The 25,042-nt window shown below is 42.1% G+C and overlaps 1 protein-coding gene across 3 annotated transcripts in view; it reads left to right on the top strand.

Moving 5' to 3' along the window:
- MTCL3 (MTCL family member 3) overlaps window positions 1–25,042 on the top strand; it is a 159,704-nt gene that overhangs the window by 43,478 nt on the left and 91,184 nt on the right. For 2 of the 3 annotated variants that reach the window (XM_073627225.1, XM_073627220.1), the window contains exons 5-6: window positions 4,114–5,289; window positions 17,086–17,363. In XM_073627225.1, coding sequence (XP_073483326.1) covers window positions 4,114–5,289; window positions 17,086–17,196 — 1,287 coding nt within the window. In that variant the 3' untranslated portion in view covers window positions 17,197–17,363. Of the gene's footprint in view, window positions 1–4,113; window positions 5,290–17,085; window positions 17,364–25,042 lie in introns of those variants that run through there. The other variant, XM_073627223.1, reaches the window with a different exon arrangement.

Here is a 25,042-nt window from a genome sequence, read left to right as displayed (position 1 = left end):
TCATACCGCCAGGGAGGTTAAAAGAGTTATAAAGTCGGAAAGTTTTTTATCTTAATGCTATGTATTAAGATAAAAAGCCTTCTGTGTGCAGCAGCCACCCCAGCCCCCCCTAATACTTGCAAAAAATGGAAACCATCAACTCACTATTATATAGGTGCACCATCAGGTATTCGTGCATAGCAGGTACAGCATCCCTAGAATTGCAGACTCAACAGTTATGGTGCGGTCTCTTAGACTAATATAAAATAAGACAATGTTGTCTAATTAAAAGCAGCTGCATCACATCATGCATCAAGCACACACCATATACTCCCTATTAGGTATTAATATAAGGTACAAAAGGTAGCAATTAGATAAGCACATAGATACCGGTGAAAAGCACCATCAGAAAACATGCATATATCACCCGTAATGACTGTCGGGACCCCGGCTGGGGGATATGCGGGTGTAAATATGGCAGATCCCACAAACTAGGTAGTTGACCCTATGATGCCACTACCACTGAGTTTGGCTATGTTTGACTATTGTCCAGCAGACAGGTACACTGAAGAGGACGGCATGTAACCACTACCAATCAGTAGTATTTATGTTCAGTTTCAAGCCAAGCCATATTGGTAGAGATAGCCCAGTGAGAGGTTTAGAAATAGAGCAGTGGGTTGAGGTTATCTACGGGTCAGGACAGGAGTAGTTATACAGTGATTTAGACAAAGGACCAATGGTCTGCTCACCTGACCGTTTATGCAGGGGTCTCTAGTATCCATTGGGTATCCCAGGTGTCTCCATTAGAGCCTATCTGCGAGGGAGTCCTGTACTGCTCAGATCCAGTCGTTCAGGGTGCTCAGAAGTCAAACGGAAGTCCAGGGAACATCACTGTGTATGTACCACTGGTGACACTGTATCGTAGTAAAGCCGTCTTAGCTCACCATCCTAATTCCCCACATAGAGGTAACCCCCACTGTCCTCATGGTGTGTGGTGCGCTTGCGCTGACATGACTCAGTGCATCATCTGTGAGGTATAGAGCTTCACTGCCGTGGTGTCGGTAACTGTCGTTACCCCCCTTATACTTACCTGAGCCCCATCTCTGTCCAGCGATGTCCACGAGTGTGTCGGCCGTCCGAGACTCTCCCTCCTGATTGGCTGAGACACAGCAACGGTGCCATTGGCTCCCACTGCTGTCAATCAAAGCCAGTCAGCCAATCAAGAGAGAGAGGGGGCGGGGCCAGATCGCAGCTTCATGTCTGAATGGACACAATGAGCTGTGACTTGGCTTGGGTGCCCCCATAGCAAGCTGCTTGCTGTGGAGGCACTCAACAGGAAAGAGGGGCCAGGAGCGTAGAAGAGGCACCCGAGAAGAGGAGGATCCAGGCTGCTTTGTGCAAATCCACTGTGCAGAGCAGGTAAGTATGTATAACACGTATGTATAAAAGGAGACTTTACAATCACTTTAATGATCAAGCTTTGTGTGCAAAAAAAGTAAAGTGCTAATAAATAATTTATCATATCAAGAATAAACATTGCCACATAACTTTTAAATATGATAAAGACCACCAATTTATAAGTATGTTCAGATCAAAGAGAAGGGGTGAGAAAAAAACAGCAGAGTGAAGGCCCTTGCAAAATACCATGTCCCCAAGGTAAAGAAGACAAGCGACTCTTCCCAACAACCCTGGCCTAGTGGTTGTGGGGGTCTGTGGGCAGGGGCTTATAAGAATCTGGAAGTCCCTTTAAAAATAGGGGAGCTTCCAGATACTGCCCCTCACCCGGCCTGGTATGGTGTAGGAGGGGGGGTGCATGCTTGTCTTCCCCTTTCCTGGATTATCAGGCATCGGACCCAGATAAGGGTCTGGTATTTATTCTTTTTTTTTTCTGTGGGGTCCCCCTTGACATCAGGGGTTAGGGTCTGGTATGTATTTTTACCCTATGTTCTTTTTTTTTTTACAAATATTTTGTTTGTAAAGCAGCTGGGAGATATCAGTTACAGGCATGCTATTCCTTTAGGAATTGTGCATTTTTAATGTTTCACTTTGAGCTTTATTAAAATTGCTTCCCCTTGCCAAAAAAAATTTTTTTTTTTCTTTTGCCTTGGTACATGTCCCCCTGGGCAGCCCCCAGCCCCCAATGCCATTTGTTTGACAATCTATTGTCTATTAGCCTGTAAAATGGCCCTTACTGATTTCTAAGATTCAGCTCCTGTTGACTTCAGTGGGGTTCGGATTGAGCAAATTAACTTCAGTAAAGTTCACTGCCTCTGGGTATGTTCGGTTCATCACTGTCTTAGACTTAGTGGATTAATATGATCATCTGTGGTATTCCAATATGAACGGTATTATTTTTCTAAATTAGTTACAGCATTTATAAATGTAAGTATTTGCAATACCATTGACTGTACGCAAGTATAATAACCACTATATTATGTGCTTTTAATGCATTTCAAATCACAGGAAAATGTGCATGACAAAATCATAAAAGAGGTATGGAGGCTGGCTTGGCCGATGTCCATGTGAAAATTCTAGATGCCTGGCTGTGTCTGACATCAGAATGTCAGTGTGGTGTTCAGTCTGTGTGCTGTTACCGGCAGCTCCCGCACGCCTGCGCGGGAGTGACGTCATTGCGGCTCCGGCCAATCACAGTGCCAGAGCCGCGATACCCGGAAGTAACCCCCGGGAGAGATGTCGCCGGCCGGAGGGGGAGACGAGGACGGCTGCGGGGGCTTCATTCTCGGGTAAGTAATTCATAATGAGCTAGTATGCTATGCATACTAGCTCATTATGCCTTTGTCTTGCAGGGTTTTTTTTTTTTTACCAGGGTTTACAACCACTTTAAGACCTCACTTACAAAAATATATTGAACAAGTCCAGAGACTGGTAACAGAAATGGTGAATGGTCTGGGGAATTAAACGTATCAAGAGCGACTAATATGTACAGTCTGGAGGAAAGAAGGGAAAGGAGGGACATGATTGAAACCTTTAAATACATCAAGGGCGGGTGAATAAATTTCAGGAGGGCAGTTTCAATATTTCAGTATGAAACCAAAATCAAGAACACGGGGACATGACATCAAACTAACTGGAGGAAAGTTCAAAATTAATCTTACTGAAAGGGTAGTTGATACTTGGAATAAACTATTAGCAGAGGTAGTCAGTCAGTCAACAGTAAATGGCTTCAAACATGCTTGGGACAAACATAGATCTGTACTCAGACTAAAAACTAACGAAAAAAAAAACATCGGGCAAACTCGATAGACTACTCAGTCTTTTTTCTGCTGTAACTTTTCTATGTTCTATGTTCTATGTTTCAGTCACAGCTTTGAAATACGCAGTTGTAAATAAGCATCAGAAAAATGTTAGAACCATTACCTTTCTATTCATTCCAGGTCAGCGACTTAGACAACACTGAAGTCAAAGTACCAGAATGAGAGCCAGGAAGCTATCATTCTCGAAGGAGACTTCAGTAATGGCAGTCACCATCAGTCTCTCATGGCATTGTTCATATAAAAACTTGTGTCATTGCATTAAAATACACATTTAAAAGCATATTTTACCACAAAGCTGTGAATGTAGTCTAAGGTGGTAGTGAGAATGCTAAAATGAATGAGGATGTTAAAATGAATGTTTTCTTTTAATATTTTTTTATCTTTAATTTGTGTTCCTATTATAAAATCATTGATATGTAAACAGGACACGTGAGGATATCATGGTTTAAAAGGGGGGCTAAACCTGTCACCCTGCCTAGGGCCCTGTTCACTTTCAATCTGGCACTGCCAGATAAGTTAGGATTGTTAGGGGACAAATGGTAGGTGCTTATCTCTGCACTATGCACACTAGTTTCGGGACATGGAATCTCTTACCAAAACCCACCAATCTAAGTGACCATTGTTGACAACTGGCTAGATGACCACATTGAAGCAGCAATGTCTACATTCACTGAATAGCAGCCAGTGAAAATATGCAAATTCATGGCAAAGGATACAATTTGCACAAACCATTTTTCTGTAAAATAGATTTTCTGCAAAGAAGCACTGTAATGTGTTTAAATTGTATTGTTTGTATGATTACTGGGGATTTAGGTTTGCATCCTAACATTTGAATTTCTTGTTTTTGTCTCGTGATGAGGAGGACAATGAGGATTTGAAGTGCCAGCTCCAGTTTGTCAAAGAGGAAGCAATGTTAATGAGGAAGAAAATGGCCAAGATTGATAAAGAAAAAGACAGACTAGAGCATGAAGTGCAGAAGTACAGATCATTTTATGGTGATCTTGATAGCCCTTTACCAAAGGGAGAGGCTAGTGGACCCCCTACAACAAGAGAGGCAGAACTGAAACTTCGACTACGTTTAGTTGAAGAGGAAGCTAATATACTCGGAAGAAAGATAGTAGAGCTAGAAGTAGAAAACAGAGGCCTGAAGGCAGAGCTGGATGACCTGAGGGGAGATGACTTCTCCAGCACATCAACCTCTCTTCCGCGGGAGCAAAGTGAATCGGTATCAGAACTGCGACAGCACTTGCAGTTGGTTGAAGATGAAGCTGAACTTTTACGACGTAACCTTACTGACTTGGAAGAGCAGAACAAACGGATCACTACAGAGATGAACAAGTACAAATTTAAGTCCAGCACTCATGAAAGTTCTCGGCACAATGACAATGTCAAGACAGAAGCCTTACAGGAGGAGCTTAAAACTGCACGTTTGCAGATCAATGAGTTGAGTGGCAAAGTCATGCAGCTCCAGTATGAAAACAGAGTTCTCATGTCTAACATGCAGCGCTATGATCTTGCTTCCCACCTCGGTATCCGAGGAAGTCCCAGAGATAGTGATGCGGAGAGTGATGCTGGGAAAAAGGAAAGTGATGATGATTCTCGCCCTCCGCACAGAAAACGAGAAGGCCCTATTGGTGGTGAAAGTGACTCGGAGGAGGTGCGCAATATCCGTTGTCTTACTCCCACTAGGTCTTTTTATCCTTCTACTAGTGTTTGGCAGAAGAATTTTGCTGAGAGGCAGCAGATGAAAGATATTCGGTCTGAGGCAGAACGGCTAAGCAAGACAATTGACCGGCTTATCTCAGATACAAGCACTATAATCACTGAAGCCAGAATATATGTGGCCAATGGTGACTTGTTTGGACTAATGGATGAGGAAGATGAAGGCAGCAGAATACGAGAACATGAATTACTTTATAGGATCAATGCACAGATGAAGGCTTTCAGGAAAGAACTGCAGACATTCATTGATCGGCTAGAGGTCCCAAAGTCATCTGAAGACAGGAGTGCTGATGATCCTCTTTCAGTTAGCCAGGTAGGTGTCGGTTACAGTGCTGGAACACATACACTTTATACAAAAATATTTTTATTCAACTAGCATGAGGTAATAAAATCAAGTTTTAGAAGACAATAATTAATGTAGTTATAATATTTTATATCTACAAACATATTAGCCTCTAGGCATTGTTTCCCTGAAGATAAAGTTACTATTATTTCCAGGAGCATTCAGAAGATATTTTTAGTGTCAGGAAAACAGGCATCTCTCTGTTATGTCTTGTATTAGCCTTAGATTAAGGGAAATTCAACAAAGATGTACACAGGTGTTAATTCATAATAATGCATGGTATAGGGTATAATGTGAAAACGACTGATCTCAAAGGTTGCAGAATCAATGTCTACATTACTATACAGACTCAGCAAACTGTTATTTTGAACACTCTAGTTTTATTCCTTGAGTACTAAAATCTTTTTTACAAAATTAGCACCCCATATGCACTTTAGCTAGAAGAGACCCTTAGGTCAAGGTATGTACAGTGTAGCTTAGAGAACCTTCTTAATATAGTAGTTGTGCATAGACTACTAGACATGATCTACACATAGGATCAACAAAAGTGTGTCATTACAGAAAACCTGACATGTTTCTGAAAATTAGGTATAGTATTTAGTTCCTTCTTCAAGGGCTGAGTTGAAATATGCTGTTTTTTCTATTAGCAAAAGAAAAACAAAACAGATAATGCGTAATACACAGTATATGAATATAAGTGTATAACACAGCAGTTACTTTACAGCATGGCAATACATTAACCCCTCCCAGGGGTTTAGTAGTATGTGAATCCACATATAAGAGCAGTAGGGGTGAAATGTCTATATATTACAGGACAGCAGCGTTCACGTCGCCACGCAACACACCAATGCTCACAAGGATCGACCAAAGACCGGGGGACATGAATCTAGCACAAAATTGTTGTTTTATTGCACCCTTCTCCTTTTGTGTTAGACTCATGTCTCCCAGTCTTTGGTCGATCCTTGTGAGCATTGGTGTGTTGCGTGGCAACACGAACGCCGCTGTCCTGTAATGGAGCTGGTGTACGCTTTGCTATTGGAGTGTATGATGTCATCATGCCAAACTAAAAAGAGCTGTCTAATGCCCTCAAAAAGAAGGGGACTTCTAGAGCTGCACAATTAATCGTTAAAAAAATCGTGATCTCGATTCAACCCCCCTGATGATCTCCAATGCAGAGTTTGACTATTCTTTCATATAACAAGTGGAGAGACTTTATCTGCTTTCTCAGCTGTAAAAAGAAAATATCTGGGCAGTCCAAGTTAACAGGAAACATTGTAACTAATTATTCCTTCTTAGATCAAAGGGATAAACTTCTGTGTGTGTAAAGAAAAAATCCAGGCAGTCTGCCAAGTTTTTAACAACATGAAACATTGTAACTAACTTCCTTCTTAGATCAAACTTCTGTGTGTAAATGCAGGAAGTTTAACCACTTAAAGTCCAAATCTTTTTCTGACACTTGTTTCTTAAGTTAAAATCAATATTTTTTGCTAGAAAATTACTTGGAACCCCCCAAACATTATATATATTTTAGCAGAGACCCTAGGGAATAAAATGGCAATTGCTGCAATATTTTATGCCACACTGTATTTGCCCAGCGGTCTTTCAAATGCAATTTTTTGGGAAAAATACACTTCAATGAATAAAAAAAAAAAAAAAAAAAAAAAAAACAGTAAAGTTAGCCCAATTTGTTTTGTTTCAATGTGAAAGATGTTACACCGCGAGAATCGTGATCTATCTTCTAAGCAAAAAAATCGTGATTCTCATTTTAGCCAGAATCGTGCAGCTCTAGGGATTTCAAAGATTGCAAAATTATTAGTAATCAATCATTCCACTGTAGGTAACACTCTAGTTTTGGTGTCCTTTTATGAAACTGCGGTAAAATACCGCTTTTCAGTTCTCAGGCATTCTCAGAGGAGATCGCTCTCCTCTGAGTGCCTGTTTATGAAAGTGTGTAGATTGCTTCTCATGTTGAGTTGAGGAGCGATCTACAAACACCGGGAACTCCTGAGAATGGCTCCTCTCACTGTAATCTCGCGTGATATAGCGGGATTACAGTATGAGGAATCATAAAATACAAAAGTGTAACACGAATCAGCACACATTATTCCCCAACATATTAATAAAATAATAAAGTTAAATTCCCCCTACACAATATACATTAACCTAATTATAAAAAAAAACATTGTTTTTATCAATATTTAAAGATCATACATGTGCCTATTTAAATGTGAATGGTGTATAGTAAATGTATGTAATGCACATATGTAATGCAGCTATACACCATTCATATAAATGCAAAATACATTTATAATCATTAAAAAAATAATTTTAATAAAGTATACAAGTATAAATATGTATTAATACATTAAAATAAAATATATTTAATAATTGATAAACATAAAAATTGATAAACTGGTGCAATGCGAGAACACTGCAAATTCACTGCGGGTTCCTGCATCGCACCGACTCGCATGTCAGTTCACACTGCCATATGCGAATCGCTGGGGAGTGTCAATACATTGTTAACGAAACCCCCAGTTCAGCTTGCATATCGCACTGCGAACTGACAGTCCGGACATGAATCGGATCGCATGTGTGTGAACACACATGCGATCCGATTCTGGTCCGAACAGAAAAAAGGGTCCTGTGCGTGTTTGCACCGAATGCGGTGCGATATCAGCCATACTATCTGTACGGCTGATATCGCACCGCACAGACATCACATGTAACGTGAATGGCAGTGTGCTGCGAATTACATGCGAAGCCTGTGCGATGTCCAGCATCGCACAAGTGTGAACTGGGCCTAAAAGTTAACACCCCCAAATCAGTTCGCATATCACAATGCGATCTGCAAACTCAGACAGTGATCGAATCGCATGGGTGTTCATCCGATTCTGCTGTGGACCAAAAAAAGGGTCCTGTATGAGTTTGGTCCCAGTGCAATGCAAATTCAGCAATACTATCTGTATGGCTGAAATCGCATCGCACAGAGATCGGATGTGATTTTGCACTGCAGTGCGGTGCGAATCACATCCGATCTCGGACACCGCAGCAGTGGGAACTGGCCCTAAATCATATTGCATTTGCACCAAAATGGTACAGGACCCTTTATTTGGTCCGCACTGGAATCGGATCGCATGGGTGTAAACACCCATGCGATCCTATTCCTGCACCATTACATAGTTCGCACTGTGATCTGTGAAATGATCTGGGGGTGTCATTAACTTTACATTGACACCTGCAGTGGTGCGCAGATGTCAATGTAGGTGCGATGTGAAAACCCACACAGGAATCACGCTGGTTCACGCATCGCACAAGTATGAACCCAGTCAGGGACGTGAACATCTAAAAAAATATATATATATATATAGATATAGATATAGATCTATATCTATATCTATATATATATATAGATATAGATAGATATATAGCTATATATATCTATCTATATCTATATATAGATTTTTTATATATATATCTATATATCTATATATAGATATATCTATATATAGATATATAGATATATCTATATATAGATATAGTCTATATATATCAATAAATATCTATCTATATATATATATATATATATATATATATATATATATATATATATATAGATATCTATATATATCTGTATATGCAGATTTATATATATATATGTATGTATATATATATATATATATATATATATATATATATATATACACCCATACACATATATATATATATATATATCTATATATATATATATATATATATATATATATATATATATATATATATATATATATACACACATACATATATATATATACACACACTATAAATTCCTATCCTGCTGGTTTTGGGGTGTGTAATGGTGGGGAAGATGTACTATTGACTGTTTGGTGAAAGAAAGAAGTCAAAAGACTTCTTGCTTTCTCCAGATTACTCAGCCAGTTTCAGGCTTCTCACTCTGATTCTCCACTTCTGAAATGGTGAATCAGAAAGTGAGAATTCTGTCACAGATCGCCAGTGAAGTGCTGAGATCGCACCTTCATAAACTGGCCGTTTCTGTGACAGTCAGTTACAGATTCTCACTGTGCTGAGATAATCTCCGCTGATTATCTCAGTTTCATAAACTGGTAATGACCTGAGATCAGCGGTGAGACTTGGGATCGCCGCTGATCTCAGTTTCATAAAAGGACACCTTTATTCCTTGAGTACTGAAATCTTTTTTACAAAATCGGCACCCCATATGCACTATAGCTAGAAGAGACCCTTAGGTCAAGGTATGTACAGTGTAGCTTAGAGAACCTGCTTAATACAGTAGTTGTGCATAGACTTTAGCAGGAATATGTATATTAAACCCTATAGCCACATTACATAGACATCGCATAACAATACAGAGTGCCTTTGTCTACATTTTAAAGGTGATATGCTTGAAAAAGTCAACTGTGCATTTTTAATAATTTATTCAACAAAAATAGATTTAATAATCTACTGTGGAAAAAGAAAGAAATTTTATTTTTTTAGGTGTTTTACGTAACTGCCCACCAGTTTCTCAATTAACTTTTTTTTTTTGCAAATGATAATTTTTATTAGAATTTACATCAAAATTACCACATCATCCACAACTTATAACAGAAAGTCCTTCAATTTTTTGTTATACAGGCTATAGTTCAACCAGGCATTAATATTATGCAGGAACCACCTTAATACTTTAATTCCTCATATATTAAAGATTCTTAAAGCACTCACACTACAAAAAAAAAGAACACAAAAAAGAAAATAAGAAAAAGAAGATAGGATATAATTCTCTCTCCTTCAGTTTGCTTCAAAGATGTCTATGATTAATATTGCTAAACAGCTCTATTTTTGATACATCAGTCCACGGTGTATTTTTCCAGAAGGCCTGGTCTTGGCCTATATGTTCAATGGCAAACTAATTATTCTACAATATTCTTTTGATAGCAAAAGCATTTCCCTGGCACACATCCAATGTAGCTGTGCAGGCATCTACAATCTTTCTGATTGTAGATGAATGCACTTTAACACCAACTTTGTGAGAGTTATCTGCAGATCCCGCAGTGAAATTTTGGGGTTCTTGAAGACATATTTTAGCAAACAGTCAGTTCTTAGGCAATTTGCTGGGCCAGCCCATACTAAACAAATTAATAGTCATTTGAAACTGATGACACTTGTAGATCATGTTACCTACAGTGGAATGATTGATTTCTAATAATTCTGCAATCTTTGAAATCCCCTTCTTTTTGAGGGCATTAGACAGCTCTTTTTAGTTTGGCAAGATGACATCATACACTCCAATGGCAAAGCGTACCTATATATTTGGAGTTTCAATAAGACAGGTTCCACTTGCATACTCCCCAGGGAGGTTTTAAAAATTGTTACCTAATCTGAAACATCTGTTTCATGTGACAGATCTGCATTTTTGTTAAAGGATAAGTATGGGCAAAGCTCGTTTGGCTGTACTTCTCCTGTGGATCACAGCAGTGCAGTTCGCTCTGCACTTCTGTGACCTGTTTTTAGCCAATAGCAGGCTGAAGCCCGCTGTCAGCTAACATCACAGAGCCAGTCCAGGCGGGGAAAGATTTCAACCATATGGTCAGGATCCACCCAGAACCGTGAGCCACCAAGAGGCTGAGCCAGCCGCTCCTGCTCCCTCCACAGCCCAGTTCTCCAGTGAGCATGGGGGGAGGGGGGGTGGGCTGAAAAGAGAGCTGGTGACTGACAGTCACCAGCTCTCTGCTCACGGAGCACTGAGAACTGACCGATCAGTGGTATTTGGTCTCTCAGTTCTCAGCCTTAGAGCTAGCAGGGGACAGATGCAGCATTGCACTGATGCTGCATCCACCTAGGTATGTATGATTTCTAAAAAAAAAAAAAAAATACTTCTTTTTTAACTTACATTTTGTGAATACATACATTACATCAATTCTGGGTGTCATTTGGCAAAGTGTATCACTTTTATGAGCTGGCACTGTTTACATAAAGATCTAATGTTTAGCTGCTCAAATATGTTGAAAAGGTCACTTTCTATGGGGTGTACTTACGTTTTCTGTATATATGTCAGTTGTGCACTGGGGTTCTTGAGTCCTAAAGGAATATGTCCCGAAACTGCCACCCTGCCTTAAGTCAGATTATCTGACTATGCTGGCACTAAACCAGCACAGATCAAAAACCACTAGCTGTAACGAGATTAAAATTGTGGTTTAATCCTCCCATGATTAAAGTTTTCAGCTGGTCTGCCAGGCTAGTCATAAGACTGTGGTTACATAAATAAGTAAGTCTATTAGATATATAGTAAAAGCACAGCTTTATGATTTTGTGTGCAGAATATGTGTGTTATGAAAATAGTAATTGAACTTTATGGAGTAATATGAATGTTATTGCAACTATAATGATAGTCTTATATTATGAAAAATTATCACAAAAATATAAAATCACAAAAATATAAAAGCTAAAAATAGGCAATATGTCAGTGAAAGTCATTAACCATATCTGACTTTTGAAGACTGAAAACTAGACTATTTTGTTAGATGAAAAGTCCCCTATGGCATTTATGTAAAATTATTAGAGAAACCACTACTGAGTATCAGAGCTGGAGACCTATGCCACATCCTAATAGTGGAAATTTGCAAAGGGAAGTGCCCCAGGGATTGTACGGGCATAGGAAGTAGAACACATCATACAAGATAAGGTAAAAAAGTACAAAATGTATTTAAATACACATGATCATAAACTTAGTGCACAAATAAGATCACCTAAAAAACAATACAATAGAACACAATCAGTAAACAGCAAAAGTTTCTTGAAACACACACATGATCTACACATAGGATCAATAAAAGTGTGTCATTACAGTATACCCGTCATGTTTTGGAAAATTAGGTATAATATTTAATTCCGTTTTTAAGGGCTGAGTTGAAATATGCTGTTTTTTTCTATTACCAAAAGAAAAACAAAACCGATAACAATACGTAATCCACAGTATATGAATATAAGTATATAACACAGCAGTTACTTTACAGCATGGCAGTACATTAACAAGCATCAAGAATAAGTGGTACTCACATAGTTCGTGTCTTTTTACACATCAGAATGAATATAGAAGCGAGGCTGATGCACCCGTGCTATACCGTGCACTGTATGAGCTCTGGGGGTTCATCATAAATGCCTCACAGGGTTTAGTAGTATGTGAATCCACATATAAGAGCAGTAGGGGTGGAATGTCTATATATTACAGGACAGCAGCGTTCGCTTCGCCACGCAACAAACCAGTGCTCACAAGGATCGACCAAAGACTGGGGGACACGAGTCTAGCACAAAATTGTTGTTTTATTGCACCCTTCTCCTTTTGTGTTAGACTCGTGTCTCCCAGTCTTTGGCCGATCCTTGTGAGCATTGGTGTGTTGCGTAGCGACTTAAGAGTCCTGTGCCATAAACAGCGCACAAGCATTGTTACATTCTAGACATCCAACTCGACAGCCCCAGCATGGGGATGGTGACCATGGCCCCCTCCAAGGTCATGTTTTTCATCTTCACAAGAGGCCATCCTCTCCTTGCCCCTTGAAGGGTATTCTTATCTGTGCTTCAACACAGATAATAACTGGACCTGAGCCATCCCTTTTGGCAATTTCTGGATGGCCACCTCCCATGGAGATGTTGCTGATGGGTCTGTCAGATTCCCATCTATGATTATATAAAAGCAAACCATGTTGCACTTCGTTTTAAATAAATCAATAAAATTATATATTCAGAATGTGAAATAAGGGACGTTACACACTAAAAACTGTCAGGATACCAAAACACAAATAAAACTGCATTAAAAAAATAGATGTGCTGTCCATTTAAATCATAACGAACAGCTTATGACAAATATAGTGACAACATTTGGTGATGTAAGTGCTCAAACACAAAATGTGTTGCAGGTCCAGTGCTCCATCACCATAGACAAATTCCACCTGTTTACTGAAAGATTAATCCCAAAGTTAAGAGGTCAACGTCGCCTGGGTACAGGACAAAGCCTGTCAACAGCCGGGTAACTGTACTGTAGGAACTGTCAAATCCTCTGCTCTCCAGCCTCAAACACATCAGCAGTGGCTCTGGATATTAAATGCCTCAGGCTCATACCAGTGATGCTAGAAGTGTATTTTGCTGTCCAATTAGTAAAATTTTCTTCCAGAAGAGGTCCGAATCGCATTTTTGTGCAATTCTTTACATCACAGCCGAGGTGTGCAGGCACAACAGCCCAAATGAATGGGCTGCTGTGCCTGCGTTTTTTGCCATGAAAAGGTCCTGGCACCTTTTAAAAAAGCAGCCGCATGGAAACTGCATGGTGCGCTTGTACCATGCTATTTCCATGTGTGGAAAACTGCACCTTGTATTTCAGTGCGTTTAAGAGTCAATGGTACTCCTGCATGTTTTCTGTGCAGCACCTCATTTTATGTGCAGCTGCTTGTCCCCCTTCACATCTTCCCCACCATAGCACTGCCCCCCTTCACATATCATCCCCCACAGCACTGTCCCTCTTTACATCACCACCCCCCACACACAGCACTGTCCCCTTCACATATCACCCCGAAAGCACTGCCCCTTTCACTTCCCCCACATAGCACTGTACACCTTTACATCACCATCCCCCCCACACAGCACTGCTCCCTTCACATCCCCCCCACAGTATTGCCCCTTTCACATCCCCCCCCCCTCACAGCACTGCTCCCTTCACCCCCCCCCCCCGCAGCACTATCCCCCTTCACATCCCCCCCAAAACACTGTCCCCTTCACATGCCCCCACAGCACTGCTCCCTTCACATCCCCCCCACAGCACTGCTCCCTTCACATCCCCCCACAGCATTGCCTCTTTCACATCCCCCCACAGTACTGCTCCCTTCACATCCCCCCACAGCACTGCTCCCTTCACATCCCCCCACAGCACTGCTCCCTTCACATCCCTCCACAGCATTGCCCCTTTCACATCCCCCCACAGTACTGCTCCCTTCACATCCCCCCCACAGCACTGCTCCCTTCACATCCCCCCACAGCACTGCTCCCTTCACACCCCCCCACAGCATTGCCCTTTTCACATCCCCCCACAGTACTGCTCCCTTCACATCCCCCCACAGCACTGCTCCCTTCACATCCCCCCTACAGCACTGCTCCCTTCACATCCCCCCACAGCATTGCCCCTTTCACATCCCCCCACAGTACTGCTCCCTTCACATCCCCCCCACAGTACTGCCCCCTTCACATCCCCCCCACAGTACTGCCCCCTTCACATCCCCCCCACAGCACTGTCCCCCTTTACATCCCCCCAAAGCACTGTCCCCTTCACATCCCCCCACAGCACTGCTCCCTCACATCCCCCCAACAGCACTGCCCCCTTCACATCCCCCCACAGCACTGCTCCCTTCACACCCCCCCACAGCATTGCCCCTTTCACATCCCCCCACAGTACTGCTCCCTTCACATCCCCCCACAGCACTGCTCCCTTCACATCCCCCCCACAGCACTGCTCCCTTCACATCCCCCCACAGCATTGCCCCTTTCACATCCCCCCACAGTACTGCTCCCTTCACATCCCCCCCACAGTACTGCCCCCTTCACATCCCCCCCACAGTACTGCCCCCTTCACATCCCCCTACAGCACTGTCCCCCTTTACATCCCCCCAAAGCACTGTCCCCTTCACATCCCCCCACAGCACTGCTCCCTTCACATCCCCCCCACAGCACTGCTCCCTTCACATCCCCCCACAGCATTGCCCCTTTCACATCCCCCCACAGTACTGCTCCCTTCACATCCCCCCCACAGTACTGCCCCCTTCACATCCCCCCCACAGTACTGCCCCCTTCACATCCCCCCACAGCACTGTCCCCCTTTACATCCCCCCAAAGCACTGTCCCCTTCACATCCCCCCACAGCACTGCTCCCTCACATCCCCCAACAGCACTGCCCCCTTCACATCCCCCCACAGCACTGTCCCCCTTCACATATCACCCCCAAAGCACTGTCCCCCTTCACATCTCCCCAAAGCACTGTCCCCTTCACATCCCCCCCACAGCACTGCTCCCTTCACATCCCCCCCACAGCATTGCCCCTTTCACATCCCCCCCACAGTACTGCTCCCTTCACACCCCCCCCCCCCACAGCACTGTCCCCCTTCACATCCCCCCCAAAGCACTGCTCCCTCACATCCCCCCACAGCACTGCCCCCCTTCACAACCCCCCTACAGCACTGTCTCCCTTCACATATCACCCCCAAAGCACTGTCCCCCTTCACATCCCCCCACTGCACTGTCCCCCTTCACACCCCCCAAAGCACTGCTCCCTTCACATCCCCCCACAGCACTGTCCCCATTTCAGATATCCCCCACAGCACTGTCCCCTTCAACCCCCCCCCACAGCACTGCCCCCCTTCACATCCACCCCACAGCACTGTCCCCCTTCACATATCACCTCCAAAGCACTGCCCCTTTCACACACCCCTCACAGTACTGCCACCACCCACAGCACTGTCCTCCTTTACATCACCCAACCCCCCCCACACACACACAGAGCGCTACCCCCTTAACATATCACCCCAAAAGCACTGCCCCTTTCACATCTCCCCACAGTATTGCTCCCCTTTACATGATCCCCCACACACAGTACATGACCCCCGCTCCCCATCCTTCACTTCACAGCCACGTCCTTTCCTCCCTTCACTCTCCTACCTTTCACAGAGTGGAGAGCAGGAGGCGGGACAATTCTTAACTGAAAGCAGAGGCACAGCAGCACTAGATGGGGCGCGGGAGCTGTCGGGTAACTTTTCATATTAACAAGCAGGAGATTGGTTGCTAGGACCGCCTCCTGGCAGACAATGACCTCCTGGTTAGCGTGAAGAGTTAATTCAGGCAGCTGTCTTTCTCCATGCAGTGCTGGTCCCACCCCCAGTCCAGAATTGTCCTGCCTCCCGCCATCCGCTCTGCTAATGACAGCGGTGGAGGCTGGGGACAAAAGCGGCAGCTAAATGGCGCGATTGCGGCGGTCTGGAAAGAGCAGTAGCTGAGGCCAGACGCAGACCGCGTTGTTCATTTCGACACATTAACGTAAAATATTTTCCTTGGATGTGGAGTGTTAAACTATGCCATATTTTTAAAGTAAAATTCCTACCAAAATGTTTTCCCATATTTAATAAAGTGGTGAGGGGTTAAAACCTTTTATTGCTGTATATGTCTCCATTGGGGATAATTTCCCTTTTCCCACTGCCAGCGCTGATTCACTAAGACAAGAGATCTCTTTAATAATAGCAAAACAGTGGTTTTTTAATATAGTGATTAAGGATTAGGACTTCCATCAAGGTTTTTTTGCTGTACGCCTACCCATGGGGGCAATTTCTGACTTTTTCTATCCCAGTAACAGTGGTCACAGGCACAGGAAGTAGGGAAGAATCTCTCCGACAAAGACACAACAGTATAAACCTGATAGATGTTTTATCTCTTTCCCACACTATTTAAAGCTAAAAAAAAAGAAAGAAATTGGCTGAAGATTCACTTTATGTTCTGATGTGATCTGTTTTTTATCTAAAATAAAACAAGCAGCCTAAAAAGTATTCAAGGAATTATCAAAGAACATCCTGTGCAGAATAGTGTTAAATAAATGATGACTTGTGTTTTTTGTCTGCAGTATCTGACTTGAGCTGTTCACATGCACTTGTTTATGTACAATGTGTTACAGGCAGTACTGTAAGTGAATAAATCTTTCTGTCTCTGTATTTACCTTCCCAGATGTTCCAGCCTATTATTTTACTTATCCTCATCCTAGTATTATTTTCTTCTCTTTCCTACACAACTATATTTAAGCTCGTCTTCCTTTTCACCCTCTTTTTTGTCCTGTAAACCTTTCCGCCATTTTCTGTTTTGTTCTGTTATTATTTATTTTCAGTTTTGTTTAATTTATCCATTCATCGAGATAAGCCGTAAAAGAAATATAGTTTCTACTCTACTTACGAAAAACACTGAAGACTGCTTGTATAACCTGATCCTACATTTTACAGCTTCTGCAAGTAAGTTATTTTACATATATTTCTTTTGTTTATAATTTTATATTATTAGAAATTTTAAAGTGTAAGAAAATTCAGAGCCAAGCTTAACTTTGGGCTGGAATAATCCCCACTCATTAAAGCGTTATTAAAGCCAAAAGCAAACATTTACTATTTTGCAGCTTACCTATTCTTAGATGTGATGGCTGCATTAGTTCTCTTTTTTAGGCTTTCTTTCCTTTATTTTCACCTGGCCAGTAAGTGTGTAAGATGTGGCAGTTAAAGGGTCAAACCATTTCCCATTGACAGGAGTGCTTACAATGGTAAGCTTTTATTTATTTATGTAAAACCTTTATCCTAAGGCCCCTTTCACACTGAGGCACTTCTAAACTGCCAGTAAAACACTGAGGGCTTTTGAAGAGCTTTCCGTTCATTTCAATGAAGAGTAGGGGTGCAACGGATCGTCATCGATCCGTGACCCGTACGGATCAATCTCCGCGGATCGGGACACCCGCGATCCGCGGAGCGCTCTGTGGCCTCGGCCATAGGAAAGGCCGCGGCTTTGGCCTAGCTCCGGAGCGGCGGCCATCTTGGTACACCCGGCGGCCGTTTAGCACGTGATCGCTCCGTCAAATGACGGAGCGATCACTTGTAACAAACCGGCGTCATGTCATGACGCCGGTTCCTCTCTCCCCTCTGTGTACTGATCTGTACAGTGGAGGGGAGAGATCGGATGTCAGCAATGCCCTGCCAATACTCTGCAATGCCCTGCTGCAATGCCCTGCCAATACTCTGCAATGCCCTGCTGCAATGCCCTGCCAATACTCTGCAATGCCCTGCTGCAATACTCTGCAATGCCCTGCTGCAATACTCTGCAATGCCCTGCTGCAATACTCTGCAATGCCCTGCTGCAATACTCTGCAATGCCGTGCTACAATACTCTGCAATGCTCTGCCATACCCTGCCAATAGTCTGCCAATAGTCTGCCAATACCCTGCCAATACCCTGCCAATACTCTGCCAATACTCTGCCAATACCCTGCCAATACTCTGCCAATACCCTGCCAATACCCTGCCAATACTCTGCCAATACCCTGTCAATACTCTGCCAATACCCTGCCAATACCCTGCCAATACTCTGCCAATGTACCCGCCAATATACCCTGCCAATATACCCGCCAATACTCTGCCAATACTCTGCCACACCCTGCCAATAGGGAGATTGTGGATATTACAGTGGGGGAGATTTTTTTTTTTGTTGATCCGAAAATGATCCGAACTGTGACTCCTGATCCGAGGAACGATCCGAACCATGAGTTTTTTGATCCGTTGCACCCCTAATGGAGAGGGGCGTTTTTTCACCGCCCTACCAGCGCACTGCCCCAGTGTGAAAGCATTCATTGATTTTAATTGAAATCGGTTTTCGTGAGCTTTTCAGGCGCTTTTTTTAGCGTGAAAGCACCTGAAAAGCGCCTCAGTTTGAAAGGGGTCTTAAAGAAAAAAAACTGTTGCTGTTAACTGCTTAGCTTAGTTTGGCTTGAGTTTGTTAGAGCATCTAAATCTGCTAGTACAGCTAACACTCCCCTACCCCTACTGACAGTGCTGCTGTCCAAAGGTGTCTCTGTTGCTCTTTCATCCAGAATGTAAGCATCCTAAGGCAGGAAGTGTGTTACTGGCCAGATCAGCAGGTGAAAGCGGAGAAAAAAAGGCCTAAAAAAAAAAAAAAAAAAAAAAAAAGAAAAAAAAAAGCAGCCACCACATCTAAGGATTTGTAAGCCGCAATACATTAAATTTTTTGTTACCAAAAAGGATGTCTTTATTAAAGCAGATAAGAGAAAGTACAATGGTTCAACCATAACCAGACAGACATGATCTCAACATAGACAGTAGAACTACACTGTAATGCATATAGCCCCCAAAAAAATGTTATGTGTGTTAGGTCAAGTTGCCTATTAGGGCAGTCCCGCACACAGCAACAATTAGCACCAAGCAATATACAAAAAAAAATGAAAACAAACATTTATTACAGTATGTTGCAGCTTGCTTATTCTTAGATGTGATGGCTGCATTTGTTTTACTTTTTAGGCTTTATTTCCTTTATTTTCACCTGGTGATCTGGCCAGTAAGTCTGTTGTTTTTCAACAGAACATGCTGTCCAGCAAATAAAGCAGTTAAGCATGTTGAGACAAACCAGTTAACCCTGACAGGGGTGCTAACAATGATCAGCTTTTATTTATTAATATAAAACCTTTATCCCCCCCCCCAAAAAAAAAAAAAATTGTGGCTGACTCGTTTGTGTAACTGTAGTTTGAGCCGGAGTCTGTCTTTAACCACTTCAGCCCCGGAAGATTTGGCTGTTGAATGACCAGGTCATTTTTTGTGATTCGGCACTGTGTCGCTTTAACTGACAATTGTGCGGTCGTGCGACGCTGTACCCAAACAAAATTGACGTCCTTTTTTTTCCCACAAATAGAGCTTTCTTTTGGTGGTATTTGATCATCTCTGCGGTTTTTATTTTTTGCGCTATAAACAAAAAAAGAGCGACAATTTTGAAAAAAAACACATTTTGTACTTTTTGCTGTAATAAACATCCCCATTTTTTTTTAAAAAAGCGAATTTTTTCTCAGTTTAGGCCGATATGTATTCTTCTACATATTTTTGGTAAAAAAAATCGCTATAAGCGTACATTGATTGGTTTTGCGCAAAAGTTATAGCGTCTACAAAATAGGGGATAGATTTATAGTATTTTTATTATTATTTTTATTTTTACTAGTAATGGCGGCGATCTGCGATTTTTATCATGACTGCGACATTATGGTGGACAAATCGGACAATAGTGACACATTTTTGGGACAATTGGCATTTATACAGCGATCAGTGCTATAAAAATGCATTGATTACTGTAAAAATGTCACTGGCAGTGAAGGGGTTAACACTAGGGGGCGATCAAGGGGTTAATTGTGTTCCCTGGGAGGTGATTCTAACTGAAGGGGGAGTGGACTGACTAGAGGAAGTGACAGATTGTGGCAACTAGCTAATAGGAACATACAATCTGTCATTCCTCTCAGAGCAGAAAACGGATTTGTGTGTTTACACACACTTCCATGTTCTGTCCCTCCTGCTCGCGATCGCTCGTGGCCAGCGGTCATCGCGACCGTCTGCCACGAGCATCGCCCCCCCGCTGTGCAGCGGGCGCGTGCACACGCCTCCGGCTATCCTGATCCCCCGAGCCGACGTACAGCTACAACGGTTTGCGGGATCGTGCCGACCTGCCGCAGTATAAGCGATTAATGTCTTTAGTATATCTAAATCCGCTAGTACATCTAACACGCCCCTCCCTCCAGACTGACAATGCTGCTGCCCATAGGTGCCCCTGTGCTCATTCATCCAGAGTGGAGGCTCCCTAATACAGGAGGTGTGTTACTGGCCAGATCACCGGGGGGAAAACAGATGAAAAAAAGCCCCAAAAAATAACAAATGCAGCCATTACATCTAATGATTGGTAAGCTGCAATATATTACATACATGCCATTAAAAAATAAAAAAAGCAATATATTCTTCATGGGGATAGGGGTGTGAATGTATTAAGTATTTTTAATGTGCTATGAGTAAGGATTTAAAATGTATCTCTGCCTTTTTTTTTAAATAGTTTTTTTTGTATATATAGAACAGACATTTATATGCATATTATAATACAAAATAAAGTTCCCCCAAATAGACTGGCTGTAGGACAAGTCTTTCCTCGGGTCAGTGATGTAAGAGGATTAATAGACGGAGACATCTGACTTCTCTTGCTCACATTGATGCTTTGGGGTGGATTTACAAATACACTGTACTCCGCAAGAGCAGTTGCTCCAGAGCTTAGTAAATGAGGGGAAGCTATGCTGACTTCCATCATCCAATCATGTGCAAGCAAAAATTCATTTATTTTCCTTGCTCATGATTGGATAATCTTTGGAAAGTGAAGCTTTACTTCATTTACTAAGCTCTGGAGCAACTGAGCTCAGTAAATGAGGTAAAGCTTCACATTGCAAAGAGTACCCGATCACGTGCAAGGGAAAAAAAAAACTGAATTTTTGCTCGCACATGATTTGCGGATGGAAGTCAGCGGAATTTTTGCTTGCACATGATTGGCTTATGGAAGTCAGCAGAGCTTCTGCTCATTTACTAAGCTCTGGAGCAACTGTGCAATGTGCACAGTCTTTTTGCCTTTAGTAAATCAACCCCTTTGTGTTCTTTCCAATTCAGCCAAAAGAATAGAATGGTGCAGTTATGCTGATAATTTCCTTTCTTTGAACAAGGGAATGATCATTGTGTGGTCATACAGAGATTTTCAAACATCAGTTTGTTTAATATGTATCACTGCAGTTGCAAGCAATGCTTATATAAGTGACATAATTTGGGTCATGTATGGCCACCCACAAAATACATGCTCTTTAGACTGTGGGGTTGATTTACTAAAGGCAAATAGACTGTGCACATTGCACTCTGCAAGAGCAATTGCTCCAGAGCTTAGTAAATGAGCCGAAGCTCTGCTGGCTTCCATCAGCCAATCACGTGCAAGCAAAAATTCTGTTTTTTTTAATTCTCCTTGCACGTGATTGAGTACTCTTTGCAATGTGATGCTTTACCTCATTTACTAAGCTCTGGAGCAACTGTTCTTGCAGAGTACAACTGCACTTTGCAAAGTGCACAGTCTATTTGCTTTTAGTAAATCCACCACTGTGTTTTTGTCATGCATGTGTATGGTTTACTTTGCATTAATTTGCCTGGGGCCAGTTTATGATTGCAGTGGACCTTACTGCATTCAGCTTGCAATAATAGGTCAGTTTACGGCTAAGATTTTGTTCCCGAAAAGGGCCATTTCTACAATACATCTGACCATCACCTAGTAATCCTATTATTGGAATTTACATCACCTAGTAATCGTATTATTCGAATTTACAGGAAGACTCTGGTATGCCTTACAGAGCCTAAAGTTTCCAGTAATAGAAAACCAATAAATTGTATTTATCATAATAGCAAAAATAATTATAAAACAAAATCTCAACCTTACAATATATCTATCTGTGAAAATGCTAGCATATTTAGTTGTCTTTTTTTTTTACATTGTTTTAAAAACATTTAAATCTGCTGGTTCTACTAAGAAACAATACATGATGTATCTTAGGACCTAGTTATATTTTACTCTGGAGGGTGTATAAAAGTGCAGTTATAGGCCACATCTGTTATGCCTTTGGAATCATATAACAGCTATTCAGTGACACACCCAGACCGTTAGTCTGACTCATGAAACAAGGCTTGGAGGAAATTCCATTGTAAATCCATGCAAAATGGAATTAGGATGGGAATAGTGCTATTTGTTTTGGTACTGAAATCTGTGTTAAATGACTACCAAGCCCTGAAATCCTGTAATGTGAAACCAAGAACTCATTGAAATCAGTTAACCCACTTCTTCTATAGATTTTCCTTCTAGAAATGACATACAAGCATAGCCCACTTTTAAGTACACAATGGGGTTTATTTACTAAAGCTGGAAAGTGCAAAATCAGGCTCACTTCTGCATAGAAACCAATGAGCTTCCATGTTTTATTACCAAAGCTTAATTGAACAAGCTGGGGTTAGAAGCTCATTGGTTTCTATGCAGAAGTTAGCCTGATTTTGCACTTTCCAGCTTTAGTAAATAAACCCTATTGTGTACTTAAAAGTGGGGTATGCCTGTGTGTAATTCTTACCTGTCTACAAACCTGCCACAGCACACCTTTTACTGTTTATGTAATGTAATTGTAATTATTGCTCAATTCAAGAAAAAGTGGAAGGGTTAGAATCACTGTCAGATTTTATTATTGTTGTCTATGTCCTCATTTGGGAAATTGCTCATTTCTTGACCCAGTGGTAAGGTAATTTTTTAGTTGTTTGGAGACATATTGGGGTTGATTTACTACAACTGGAGAGTGCAAAATCTGGTGCAGCTGTGCATAAAAAACAATCAGCTTCTAGCTCATAGGCCTCATGCCCACTGCTGCTGTTAGGCCCCTTTCACACGGGCTTTCCGATCAGGTCCGCCTGTCAGTTTTTCAAGTGGACCTGATCTGACATTCCATGCACTCCTATGGAGCGGCGGAGACATGTACACTGACATCTGCTGATATCTAGTCCGATCCTGTCCATGAAATCCAGACGGATGGAAACCCTATTTTCCATCCGTCTGGAGAATCGGATCGGATGAAACAGACAGGTGGTCCAGTTTCATCCGATCTCCATAGAGGACTGCGGGGCTTTGATAAGTCTATCTCCGCACAGTGATGCTGCTCAGCGGGGATCGCGGATCAAACCCTGCTGAGCAAAGTGGTGTCCGTACATGGACAAGCCCTTAAACTCATGTTTTTGTGAGTTTGGGCATTTTTTTAACAGCCCTTAAACTTCAATCTTAGCTATCCTATGTGTCCATGCACACATGGACGTTTTTTTAACATTTATCAGCAGGGAAGTTTATTGGCTGTTGCCTTAAAGTGGATGTAAACCCCCCAAAAAATTTTTTAGGTAAGGCTTGCACCTTGTACAGTATAGGATTTCATGTCATCTGTGCCCAGTCTTGTCACAAAGAGTTAATCCAGCTCTGAGCAGTCCTCTTATCTTTTAAAAACACACACACAGAGAAATAGGAGTAATTTCCCCCCCTTGCTGTGAGTGACAGGTGATTTACATATCTCATGCACAAGCCTGAGAGAGACATTCAGTGTACTTCAGATCACCTCCTCCTTTCTTCTCCAGCATTCCCAGGATTGGCTGCTCCACACCTCAGTCATGTGGTGACTTTTCTGGGTTTTGACTGGATGTTAGTGATCATAGCAGAAGTTCAGTGTAAGAAATACACAGGAGAAAATGCATATTGACAAGGGGAGTGTAGAGGTGGGCGGGGAGTCTACTGACATCACGACTCCACCCACTGAGCTCCAGACAACAGACCCACCCACAGAATCTGCAGTTTTTAGGGTCTCATAACAGACAGAGGGGAGACATTTGACAAATAAGTATACATGCAGGAGGCATGTATATCCTTATAGATAACCACTATGGCAGTAATATAGAAAGGATGAGTGAGTTTACATCCACTTTAATTCACCTAAAATCGTGTTCAAGGTCAGTTCTGACCACAAAAAACACTGAATGCGCATAAGCGCTCATAAACGCGCTTTTTTCAGCCTTTTTTAGAATGTAGAGGTGAATATAGGCACTTTAGAAAAACCGCTGTCGATGAACAACGCTCAAAAACCCGCATAAACGTGATTAACCGCTTCAATACTGTCAATAATATCATTTTTTGAGACAGATAGAGTTTTCTTTTCGTGGTATTTAATCACCACTGGGTTTTTTATTTTTTGCTAAAAAAAGACAGAAAATTTTGAAAACAGAATAAGGTTTACTTAGTTTCTGTTAGAAAATTTTGTAAACAAGTCATTTATCTCCTTCACTGATGTGCGCTGAAGAGGCGGTACTGATGGGCGCTGATGAGGTGGCACTGATGGTCACTAATGAGGTGGCACTGATGAGATGGCACTGACGAGGAGGCACTAATATGCAGCACTGATGGGCACTGATAGGCAGCACTGATATGCAGCACTGATGAGAACTGATAGGTGGCCTTGATAGGTGGCACTGATAGGCGGCACTTATGGGCATGGATAGGTGACACTGATGGGC

The sequence above is a fragment of the Aquarana catesbeiana genome, linkage group LG04 (genome assembly GCF_042186555.1).
Source record: "Aquarana catesbeiana isolate 2022-GZ linkage group LG04, ASM4218655v1, whole genome shotgun sequence".
Classification (NCBI taxonomy): Eukaryota; Metazoa; Chordata; class Amphibia; order Anura; family Ranidae; genus Aquarana; species Aquarana catesbeiana.
The sequence above is the reverse complement of the archived record's forward strand: the minus strand, read 5'-3'. Positions and strand labels throughout refer to the sequence as shown.